Source organism: Penicillium odoratum (assembly GCF_028828045.1).
Source record: "Penicillium odoratum strain IBT 22623 chromosome Unknown utg000005l_segment0_segment0, whole genome shotgun sequence".
In the NCBI taxonomy this organism is placed as follows: domain Eukaryota; kingdom Fungi; phylum Ascomycota; class Eurotiomycetes; order Eurotiales; family Aspergillaceae; genus Penicillium; species Penicillium odoratum.
Window position 1 is genome coordinate 7,489,289 of NW_026643147.1, and position 11,328 is coordinate 7,500,616.

Here is an 11,328-nt window from a genome sequence, read left to right on the forward strand (position 1 = left end):
AGAGAAGAAAGGCAAGGGTTCCAGGACGTAGGATATATTTCATTATAAATTACAGAATAGTCTTGACAGCTGGATGGAAGCAACCCTGAAGCTACACTTGGGCATAGATGTTTCGTAAGTTTGTTCTGCTTTCGAGTGATTGATGGCTCAAAACATGGAGTGACTGCCGCATGCGGAAGTGTCTTCTCGCAATAGTAGGTCACATCAGGTCCGGGTTGCATTCCTCAACAATTCAAATGTTTCATTTGTAGAGTCGTGCTGCATCCGGGAGAGCCAAGCATGAGATGAACCAAGAGAATTGTGAAGTTAGCTTATTCCAGAAGTACTTCATTTACGTATCCCCAGACTGCAAAATTGTCAATCACAAAAATCAAAATGTCTCCCGCTGTGAAGATCCAAACAGAGCCCAGAGAGCTCAAAGAGCCTAATCTAGACATCAGCTTTCAGGGTGAGTGAATTCTTACAAGATAATCTAGATGGTGTCGCTAAATATTGCAGACTACTTGGTTTTGTCCAAGCTTGTTTTCGACTGGGCGGATAGTTATGATGCCAAGGTATGTGGCCATTGATTTTCTACAAGGCGTATGCTGGAACTAAAGCACCTCTGGCTAGGACTGGGATCGTCTGCGCAGAATAATTGCCCCAACACTCACGGTAGGATTGGAAATATCCCGACACGTGAACAGAAATTTTGACATACGTCCAGGTGGACTATACGAAAATCGGACTCCGAAGATGGGATGACATGCCAGCAGATGAGTATATGGCCATGGTTACCCACCCCGGATTTCTGGGTGACCCCACTGTGAAGACACAGCATCTGCTCGGCCAAACCTGGTGGGAGAAGATATCTGACACCGAGGTGATCGGTCACCACCAGCTGCGTGCAGCCCACCAGGTGTATACCGATGCCGATTTGAAAGAGGTCAAGCTGCGTGGCCACGGCCACGCCACCAATGAGCACTACTACCGCAAGGTCGACGGAGTGTGGAAGTTTGCAGGCCTCAAGCCTAATGTGCGATGGAATGAACTGCGGTTTGATGATGTTTTCAAGGGTCTAGATTGATGGAAATGACAGAGGGAGTTGTCAGGTAGATTAACACTCTATCAAATCAATTATATTGCGCGTCTCAAAACAACTAGCTCCAGAAAGCCTTTTGCAAAGCATCACACATGAGTGTAATACATCGTTTTCCCTCGGAAAGTACCCCATCCATCGCCAAGAATGGATGCGGCATGCCCTTCATCAACTGAAGGTCCACCGGCACGCCTGCCTCCCGGAGCTTTTCGGCGTACTGCTCGCCTTCGGACCGCAACACGTCTAACTCACCCACCATGACCAATGCGGGGGGAAGTTCAGACCAGCTACCGGCGTAAAACAAGGGACTAGCCTCGGGGTTTGTCCAATCGCCGGCGTTCGGCAGGTAATGATTCCGGTACCAAAGCATCTTTAGGGCGGATAGGGCGGGGGTGTGCTCGTAAAGGCGATAAGACTCATTCGTCTCCACGGTCGCGGTATTATCCGTAACTGGGACTGACAGTAATTGAGCGGAGAAGCGGACAGGAGGGAAAAGGGCCAATGCCTTGTGGGTCATGATTGCAGCCAAGTTTCCTCCTGCCGAGGACCCGCCTGTTGCCATTTTGGACGTGTCGATTGACAATGCGGCGGGGCCCTCGTCCACCAGCCACAACAGGACCTCCCAACAATCGTGAACAGCAGCTGGCCATGGGTTTTCAGGGGCAAGACTAATCTCTCTTAGCTACAACTTCAATCTTGAGTGCATCGGGGAACTTACCGGTAATTAACAGTCACCACAACACAGTTACCACGCACGCACAGGTTGGAGCACACCACATTTTCGGTGTCAATGTTGCCCAGGACCCAACCACCGCCGTGGAAATAAAGCATGACTGGCCACCCGCCAGCTGGTGCTTCACCTTTGGGTGTGAAGCAGCGAACCTCAACTGGCGGTCCCTCGGTCTCCCGGCGCGCAATTGTAAGGTCATGGGTTTTACCCACCTCCAACATTGGCCCCGCGCCTGGGATCAGAACACCGCTGGTCCGAGATGCTGCAACGGGTTGCAGATGAACTTGCTGATTGTTGATCACATACTTGTTATAGAAGGTGGTATATTCGGGATCCAGCAGGTCTTTAACGGACTCGTGGAGGGGATAAGGAGGTATTGTGACACCGGGAATGGCAGACATGGTGACAGAATTGCAAATGTCAAGGCTGAAAGAGAAGAGAAAGTTGAATTTCGAAGCACACAATTACATCCCTTGGGTCATGTAATAATGCAATACCAATCCCACCAAAAACCCCCCACGCGGCAGGTGGGATGTGCCGCGGGGATGAAACCCACGGACCTTAGACCAACCAAACTAAGAGATTCATATTCAATCAAAACTATCCCAATGTAACGTGGCTAGATGGGGTTCATCGGTCTTCATCCGTGGGATGTATTCTGTGTATTTACTTTGGAAGCTTCCCCGTATCCGGAATGAGTTTACTTTCTCCAGACTCTGTTACTCAATATCCGAGGCATTCAAGATGACTACCAAGACTCCTGTTCTTACTGCAAACGCCCCTAAGCCCCTTCCTGGCATTTACTCCCAAGCCATCATTGCTAATGGCGTGGTGTATTGCTCGGGTGCAGTCCCGATGGATGCTACAACGGGCAAGCTGATCGACGGTGATGTCAAAGCGCATACTGTAAGCATCCACAATATGCACTCAGTGCCACGAGTTAATTTAGGGTCCACCTAGCATCAATGCATTAAGAACCTGACTCACGTTCTTGAGGAGGCTGGCAGCGATATCACCAAGGTGGTGAAGGTGAATGTCTTCCTTTCAAACATGGATGACTTTGCGGAAATGAACTCGGTGTACACCCAATACTGGGGTGATGTGAAGCCGTGTCGCACGTGAGCTCTCCCCCTTACATGAGGTTCCTCCACTCCTGCTGACCCATAAGGCAGATGCGTTGCGGTCAAGACTCTACCGCTCAATACCGACGTGGAAATTGAATGCATTGCGGTGTTGTAATGGACACAACACACTACAATACGCCAAAAACCGAACGAATAGAATTCTAGATTATGCATGCCTCATACATCAACGTCTAGTCCTGGCTAGTTAGGATCAACTAGCTTAGGGCTCAATTGAATCAAAATCTCTTCCCCTTCTACCCGTGAATTGAACCACTGTTTTATCTGGATCCTGTTCTGGACAACCCTTGCATCACACAGCAGATCCGCCTTGACTATGCTGAATATCGCCATGGTAACCTCCAGAGTGCCCAGATTCTGCGCGATGCATGCTCTAGAACCCTTGCCGAATGCAAAGAAATGATCCAGCATCTGCTGGGTGGGATTGAGCCATCGCTCCGGCATGAAGCGGAGTGGGTCTGGGAAGACTTGCGCATTTTGGTGGAGTTGGAAAGACGCAACCCCAACACTAGTCCCTGTAGGAAAATGATAATCATGATAGTTCCAGCCTCCAGTGGGCACTGCTCGTGGGAGTCGGATAGGGTTGGCCCATGATAATCGAAGCCCCTCTTTGACCGTCCCACGAAGATAGCTACAGGCGATCGGGTCTTCTCCTCTCGTAACACAGCTTTGGATCTCTTCGCGGAGTTGCTGGTATCTGATCGACCGGTTAGTGGACTTCAGGTCAAGATGAAATAAACATACATCTTGGGGTATTTGGACAAGTACCACATGATTGTCGCGGTGTTCATACTGGTGGAGTCGGTACCGGCAAAGCAAAGATCCTTGACTTCGATTTGCGACTGTAACGGTGTCTGCTTCTCCAAAAGACGGCTTTGATAACTCCCACTTTTAGGTGTTGCGACAGACACAAGCTCCGCCGTATAGCGGTCGATCAGATCGAATGCTTTTTTTGTCACTTCCGTGGACATATGTTCTGAGACTGCCATGACAAGGTCTCCTATCCTCCCAGCGAGATTAAAAAACGCCCCAACGCCAACATAGGCGTCAACGAAGGGGGATGCCGACATGACCCCTGAGTTCTCGTCAAGGGCTCCATATCGATGCTGGAAAAGATATACACTAATGGCGTCGAGGGCCATACATCGACAAACATTGAGCACATTGACTGGTTCTCCTTTTTTAGCTTCGCGTTGAAGCTTGGCCACAAAATCATCAAACACCTGGGACAGGATTGCCTCGGACTGTCGGAGTGAGGCGGTGGAAAAGAGTGATGTGATAGCCTTAGCTCTAGCTGCTCTCTCGGGAAGGGTCAATGTGGAAAAAATGGTATTATGGCCTTCGATATCAAATTTGGAGTAAACGGGAGACTTTGGAAATCCACCCCGAGCAACGTAAATCGGTTCGATAGCGTCGGCATTAGAAATATCAACGTCATTGGGACCGACGCGCAGTATTGGGCCATATTTACAATGGAGGTTAAAGATGACGGTGCACTCGTCACCGATATAGGTGTGATATGCGAGCCAGAGTGAGGTACATCCTGCGATCTTCGGCCCGGGAATGTTGGATAAAGGATGGAAGAAAGCTCTGCAAACCCATTTAGAAATGAGGCTCCCAATAATTACCAGTGGGAGTAACCAGACGGTACTCAATGGGAAAGTCAGTGCCATGATATCATCCATATATATATTATCTATAATACGGGAGATGTTGATCTTAAAAGTGCGTGCCAGCGAATCCGATAAGATCTTGCGGGGTATTAATGACGGGTCGGATCAGCCGATAATCAAAGTTCAAATGTTTATCTGAAGTGGAAGTCGACGGTATCTCCGACATATATCATTCGTTGAGATTAATCATCATGCTTATCTACCCCCCCCCCACTGGACCCCTACCATCTGCGCATGATAAGCCATCGGAATTCTGGATTCAAGGATACATATAATTGTTTACCCCCCGCATGCCTAATCATGATTATCAAGTATTGGAATCGTTACAATGGCCAAAGAGGTATTCAATACCTCAACCGAGGAAGATGTGGCTCTCGAGCACCTTGGGTACCAACAAGGTAAGACCCAACGTAGTGAATGTGCAGGCCATGACGCTAATAAGCTGCAGAGTTTAAGCGCTCATTCGGTCTTTGGGATATGGTTGGCTTTAGTTTCAGCATTGTGACTTGGTATGCACTCCTGAATTCCGGTCAAACCCGCGCTAACATGCTCATCTCGCTAGCTGGACCGCATTGAGTGGAGTTTTCATCATTGGCGTCGAAGCAGGCGGGCCACCAGTGATGATTTTTGGCTGGATAGGGGTCTGTGTGATCACTTTATTGATTGCACTGGCCATGGCAGAAATGTGTGCAAGATGGCCAGTCAGTGGAGGCCAGTATTCGTGGGTGGCCATGCTGGCACCGCCCAAGGTCTCTCGACAGCTATCCTATATCACTGGATGGTTCATGTTAATTGGTTCGTTTTCATGACTGGATGAATTACTAGCAGCTTACACTCACCAGGTATCTTGGCTATGGGCGCTGTGAATAACTCAGTAGCGTCGAACTTCATTCTTGGCATGGCCAACCTGGTCTTTCCGGAGTATAACATTGAGAGATGGCATACCGTTCTGGTGGCTTGGGCTGTGGCCCTCTTTGCGCTGGCGGTGAATGTTCTCACGCCACATGCCCTGCATCGTCTATCTCGAATGATTTTGGTGTGGAATATCGCGTCGTTCTTCATCATCATCATCACGCTCCTCGCGACCAATGATCATAAACAGAGCGCAGACTTTGTTTTTGGTGAATTCCGCAACACAACTGGCTTAGGCGCGGCAATGGCTACCATCGTTGGGATTCTCCAGAGCTTCTTTGGCATGTGTTGCTATGATGCCCCCAGCCATATGACGGAAGAAATGACTCATGCAAGCCGTGATGCGCCCAAGGCCATCATCCTGGCAGTCATCATGGGCGCCGTGACCGGTTTCTTCTTCCTTTTGACCTTATGCTTCTGCATGGGGGATATTGATAGTACGGCGAATTCTAGTACAGGAGTCCCAGTCATCCAGATCTTCTATGATTCGACTCAAAGCAAAGCAGGCACGTGTGTTTTAGCGAGTATGATGACTGTCATCATTGTCGTCGCCTCGGTGAGTCTCATTGCAGAAGGGTCTCGATCCGTTTATGCATTCGCCCGGGATCAGGGCTTGCCGTTTTCGAAAGTCTGGGCCAAAGTCGAGCCGAAGCAGAAGATCCCCGTCTATGCCATCTTCCTCACCTTGATCGTTCAGCTAGCTTTGAACGCAATCTACTTCGGCACGGTGACTGGATTCGAAACGGTGATTTCCATAGCCACCACAGGCTTCTGTAAGTCACATTGATATCTTCGAATGTTCCACTTGATATGAAATGCTAATCTGGGTTTTATTAGATGTCTCCTATGGTCTTGTCCTCCTGGCCCGACTTCTTGGTTATTTGTTTGGACACCATACGTCTACCTTTAGCGGTCCATATTCACTTCCATCCTCCGTGTCTATTGCCTTCAACGCAATTGGGCTTATATTTCTCCTATTTGGTTCCATCACCTTCAACTTCCCCTCCGAAGCGCCTGTGACGTCCAGTTCCATGAACTATACCAGTGCGGCAATTGGGCTGGTTACCCTTCTTAGCTTGGTTACTTGGTTTACTACAGCGACCAAACACTTTTCTGGGCCTTCAGATGTAAGGGATCTGGTGATTAATGGAGTTGAAAGACCTACAGACTCAAAGTCGTAGTAATGCTTAAACATCTGTGATTGTGATCTGTCTACTCCGTATCCGTACTGTTTATTAAGTACAGTACTACCCGAGACCCACACGGGAAAACCTTGAAAGCCATGGAAACCTATGATGTCAAAGGTTCTCCTCAGCCAAATCCCCACTTATGTCCCACCTTGGACAGCCACTCAAGCTGAAGATAATTATCATGGTTTGTCTACCAAACGTTGACCTGGGAAAGAAGCCAGGTTTAAGCCTACATAAGTGCAATGGAATCCTCTCTCCCATGACTTGCAGGGGCGGTCAAAGTGCGTGGAGATGAAAACCTCGCAGTGGCGCAAAGCTGACCATTCTGACGAAGCCGATTGCCCCCTTGGGTGGTCGCACTACAGCCCGCGACCCCAGTTAGTTGCAGAATATCCTGTTAAACTACCAATCCGAGTCCGATCGGCGTCCGCCAATCTGCGCTATTACATCGCGATCGTGCCGATCTCCACATTCAGACCGAACCTATGTTCTTAACCAACCCCCTCTCCACTTCATTGATTGGATCAGATACGATCTGTTGATCGGAGGCGTCCACATCAGCTGAAGATTGGTGGATTGGGGGTAAGCTGAAGGTTTTTATGAGGTCTTTGCTCTCCCCACCCAAGAGCGCATAGCTTTTTACTCTCTCCCCCACCGCGTGGCTGAATCTACATTACCTCGTCCACCGATCCAGCTTTGTCTTTGTTTTATCCTGTATAAACACCTTTTCTATCAATCTTCTGTGTGGAAATGCCTTCTGAAATCCCTGGACCGCCTGGTGTGCCCGTTTTGGGCAACATCTTTGATGTCAACCCCAATGAGACCTGGAACTCTCTGAACAGCCTGGCCAGCAAATATGGTATGCAAATCTTATGGTCGCAAAATAAGATGGAAACTAATCGTATAAACAGGTCCCATTTTCAAGATCAACGTGCTGGGCCACCAACTCGTGTTCATCTGCAGCGTGGCTCTGCTCGAGGAAGTCTGCGACCAAACCCGATTCCGCAAGTGTGTGACCGGACCCGTCGTTGAGATCCGGTACTCCGTCCACAACAGCTTGTTCACTGCCTATGACGACGAGAAGAGCTGGGGAATCGCTCACCGGATCATGATGCCACACCTGACCCAGGAAGCCACCGATACCACCTACAATGACATGATGGAGGTCGTCCCGGACCTCACCAAGAAATGGAGCGCGGGCACCAAGCAACGCGTCAAGGCCAGTGATGATCTCGATTTGATTTTGGTGGCTTCGTGTATGAAGTGCTTCTTCAACGAGCGGGTGGAGGTGCTGGGTGAAAAGACTGAGACTCAAAAAAAAGCTTGGGGTTTGGTCCAGGCATTCGAGGGTGCCACCATGGAAGCTATGAAGCGACCGAGTCGCCCGAAGGTGTTGAATTGGCTATACCAGAGTCGCTTCTCCTCTCAGACCAAGACAATGCGCAATTACGCCGCCGATATCGTTAAGGGCCGGACGGACCATCCAGAGTTGGCTCGCAAGGATATGTTGGACGCCCTCTTGAACGGTGTGGACCCAGAGAGTGGCTCGAAGCTTGAAGCCTCTCAGGTTCTGGATGAGATTGTTACGATCTTCATCGGCGCTGCGACGGCCGCCAATCTTCTCACCTATGCGGTATACTACCTCAGCAAAAACCCCGAAGCCCTGAAGAAGGGCCAAGCTGAGATCGACTCTATTGTAGGCGATGGTCCGATTGACCTGGCTCACTTGAAGCAGCTGAACTACGTCGAGGCCATTCTACGTGAGACCATCCGTCTGTCTGCCACCGCGCCCGGCTTTAACATTGAGCCGATTCCCCGCGCCGACCCTAAGGATAAGACTCCTGTGATCCTCGGTGGAGGAGAATATGAGATCCCCTACAACCAGCCCATGATTGCCATTCTAAACGCAGTCAACCGTGACCCGGCCGTGTTTGAGGACCCATTGGCCTTCAAGCCCGAGCAGGTGATCGGCGACAAGTGGGACAAGCTGCCCGCCGCCGCCAAGAAGGGCTTCGGTAACGGCAAGCGCGAGTGTATCGGTAAACTGTGGGCCTGGCAATGGTCGTTCTTCACCTTGGCCAGCATTATCAAGGACGTCACGTTCGAGCTGGAGGATCCGGACTACAAACTCCATGCCAATGGTGCCTTTAGCATCAAGCCACTTGATATGTACGTTCTCATGAGCGGACGCCAAAAATAAAAGTGTGACTGAATAGGGGAATGATCAAAACTGGAAACCAAGGGGAGGACTTCGGGCTCAATCTCGATTTTTGGCTAATTAGCGGATACGAACCTGTTAGCATTGAATTTTGTCTATATAACTTATTTATGACCAATGATCTCAAAACTATATCCTGGTACATATATGTACAGTATGCGCATATCCAATTGATACAATATGACACATTCGAACTGGAAAGGACTCAACTCTGCATGCACATGTGTGATAATGCCGATCGACATACAAATAGCAATCAGAACGTCATTCAACAACATTTAAAAGAGGCAGGTTCAATGCCGTACTAGTATCCGTATGTAGTTGATCTAAAAGTAGAACCTCCCCGGGAATGTAAGTGGTTTTGAGGGTTGGGGTATCCTATATGACTTAAGAGAGGAAACCAACACTTGAACTTTCTCAAAGGATATCCCGAGTTCAAATCTCAAGATCGGAGTCAATACCCATTGATTTGTTATTTGTGAGTCTGACATACTCGGAGATAGCGGACGATTCACTTCGGCTTTAGCTTCAGCTTCGGTATACCACGTGACCCCCTTCCACCTCGCCTGAAGTGGAGTTATTGGATCATATTCCAACCAGCGCCACCATGCCTCCTCGACGAGCGCATACAAAAAGCCGCAGTGGATGTGACCAATGTAAAAGGCGCCGTGTTAAGGTCGGTGGGCCCCTTCTGCGGTTGTGGGATGGTTCCTAACGGGCGCAGTGTGACGAAACAGGGCCCCCTTGCGCGAATTGCATTTCCCGTGAGCTTGACTGCACCTATGTGAAAGCTTCACCAAAGGATGTCTCTAATCTGGGACGACGGGCTACGCCACTGCCAGCTAGGGAGAAAGGCCCCGCCACCCCATGCTCTCTAGCTCCGGCCAGTCCAGTCTCAATCCCCGCCGTAGCCGGAGTACGGGAGCTGGAGTTGATGCATCATTATGCCACGGATACGTACCGAAGCATGAGTACCAGCGATTCAGAAATGCAAGTGTGGCAGATCCATGTCCCGCGCTTGGCTTTGCAGTTCGAATTTCTCATGAACGGCATATTGGCGCTAGCCGCCTTACACATCGCCTCCACCTTGGAACCACCAGCGTCGTTCGCATACATGGACGCGGCTCTGCACTATCACAACCTCACCTTTGCCCCATTTCGAGCGTCTATTGACCACCTGACCGAACAGAATTGTGAAGCGGTGCTGGCGCAGTCTATTATTACTACAGTCTTTGGCATTGCCTTGCCACGGGTCACCGCTGTACGTGGAGAGAGCTCCAGCATGACGGAAAACATGGTCGTTTTATTCGAACTTCTTCAGGGCGTCAAGAACATCATCACCATTGGCCGGCCTTGGATCAAACTCAACCTGTATCCGAACCAGAATGGGTTGAAGAGCGATGGACCATCACTAGATGGAGGGACCCAGGCCGCTCTGGATCGGCTCGCGATGCTGAACGATGATAGCCTTTCCATCATCAATACAGACCAACACCTGATCAACAAAGAGGTCATTTCTCATCTGCACCACTGCTTCGCCATGTACAGCAACGCCAGAGGACCGGCCAATACTCTCGCCTGGCTATGTGCTGTCGACAAAGAGTTTGTAGACAATGTGCGGCGCCGGCAACCATTGGCCCTTCTGGTTCTCATGCATTGGGCCGTGCTACTCGGCGAGCTGGATGGCCAGTGGTGGTGGGCCCGTAACTCGGGCCGGGCGCTCGTCTCGGAGCTTCTGCTCATTATGCAACCGGGAGATGATCGCTGGGCAGATTCACTAGCCTGGCCTCAACGTACGATGGGTCTTTAACAGCAAAGAACTTGTTTCGCCTTATCTTAATTGATCCCCGTTTCCCAATGTTGGCGGACTTGTCAACGGTCCATAGCCTGAACGGGGGCGATTTGAAGTCTCGTGTTTAACTGAAGCCTCCCCTCATACCGGTGGAGGTGACAACGACAGAACCATAATGCAGGTTGTGATGCCGATACGGCCCAGTCGGCAGTACTAGTCTCTGGCCAGTTCTGTCGTGGTAATTGATTTGGAAATATGGATTTCCCCTTCAATATCACGACTCTTCCACCTCCCGTCGACAAGGAATATAGTATTCTTCACAGTCCTGGCACTTCAGAGTGATTATTCCAGCCCCTAGCAGCGGTGGACGAACGTGATCTGCTGGTTGTCTGGAATTCCAGCTGGTAGATGACCGAAGGACTGACATGTTTGTGCAAAAGATATACTAATGACCTTGGCTTTGGAAAGCAGGCAATGGTATGTCTTGTCACTATTTGTGCTGTACCTCTTTGACACGGCAGTGGTGAGTGGAGAACGTGCAGAGAGCAAAAGCCGTCTTCTAGGAGCACACCAATTTAGAGGACGCTGCTCAA

The 11,328-nt window shown here is 49.9% G+C and overlaps 7 protein-coding genes across 7 annotated transcripts; 5 read left to right on the forward strand and 2 right to left on the reverse strand.

Moving 5' to 3' along the window:
* Positions 1-375: 375 nt before the first annotated feature.
* Positions 376-1,066, forward strand: arp1 (scytalone dehydratase arp1; the record flags this gene model as incomplete). Its single annotated transcript, XM_057142338.1, has 4 exons — positions 376-448; positions 499-554; positions 613-654; positions 707-1,066. 4 exons carry the CDS (start codon positions 376-378, stop codon positions 1,064-1,066), a joined length of 531 nt encoding a protein of 176 aa, XP_056996344.1.
* Positions 1,067-1,139: 73 nt separating this feature from the next.
* N7520_008405 (alpha/beta hydrolase) lies at positions 1,140-2,209 on the reverse strand (the record flags this gene model as incomplete). Its single annotated transcript, XM_057142339.1, has 2 exons — positions 1,140-1,746; positions 1,797-2,209. 2 exons carry the CDS (start codon positions 2,207-2,209, stop codon positions 1,140-1,142), a joined length of 1,020 nt encoding a protein of 339 aa, XP_056996345.1.
* A 343-nt stretch (positions 2,210-2,552) lies between these two features.
* On the forward strand, positions 2,553-3,047 carry N7520_008406 (putative L-PSP endoribonuclease family protein Brt1; the record flags this gene model as incomplete). The annotated part of the gene is made up of 3 exons (XM_057142340.1): positions 2,553-2,714; positions 2,769-2,926; positions 2,981-3,047. 3 exons carry the CDS (start codon positions 2,553-2,555, stop codon positions 3,045-3,047), a joined length of 387 nt encoding a protein of 128 aa, XP_056996346.1.
* Positions 3,048-3,133: 86 nt separating this feature from the next.
* N7520_008407 (cytochrome P450) lies at positions 3,134-4,623 on the reverse strand (the record flags this gene model as incomplete). The annotated part of the gene is made up of 2 exons (XM_057142341.1): positions 3,134-3,647; positions 3,695-4,623. The coding sequence occupies 2 exons, from the start codon at positions 4,621-4,623 to the stop codon at positions 3,134-3,136; spliced, it is 1,443 nt and encodes a 480-aa protein (XP_056996347.1).
* A 328-nt stretch (positions 4,624-4,951) lies between these two features.
* Positions 4,952-6,716, forward strand: N7520_008408 (uncharacterized protein; the record flags this gene model as incomplete). The annotated part of the gene is made up of 5 exons (XM_057142342.1): positions 4,952-5,021; positions 5,072-5,132; positions 5,186-5,418; positions 5,466-6,308; positions 6,373-6,716. The coding sequence occupies 5 exons, from the start codon at positions 4,952-4,954 to the stop codon at positions 6,714-6,716; spliced, it is 1,551 nt and encodes a 516-aa protein (XP_056996348.1).
* A 759-nt stretch (positions 6,717-7,475) lies between these two features.
* On the forward strand, positions 7,476-8,925 carry N7520_008409 (uncharacterized protein; the record flags this gene model as incomplete). The annotated part of the gene is made up of 2 exons (XM_057142343.1): positions 7,476-7,584; positions 7,637-8,925. 2 exons carry the CDS (start codon positions 7,476-7,478, stop codon positions 8,923-8,925), a joined length of 1,398 nt encoding a protein of 465 aa, XP_056996349.1.
* Positions 8,926-9,550: 625 nt separating this feature from the next.
* N7520_008410 (Zn(II)2Cys6 transcription factor domain-containing protein) lies at positions 9,551-10,753 on the forward strand (the record flags this gene model as incomplete). The annotated part of the gene is made up of 2 exons (XM_057142344.1): positions 9,551-9,619; positions 9,668-10,753. The coding sequence occupies 2 exons, from the start codon at positions 9,551-9,553 to the stop codon at positions 10,751-10,753; spliced, it is 1,155 nt and encodes a 384-aa protein (XP_056996350.1).
* Positions 10,754-11,328: the final 575 nt, after the last annotated feature.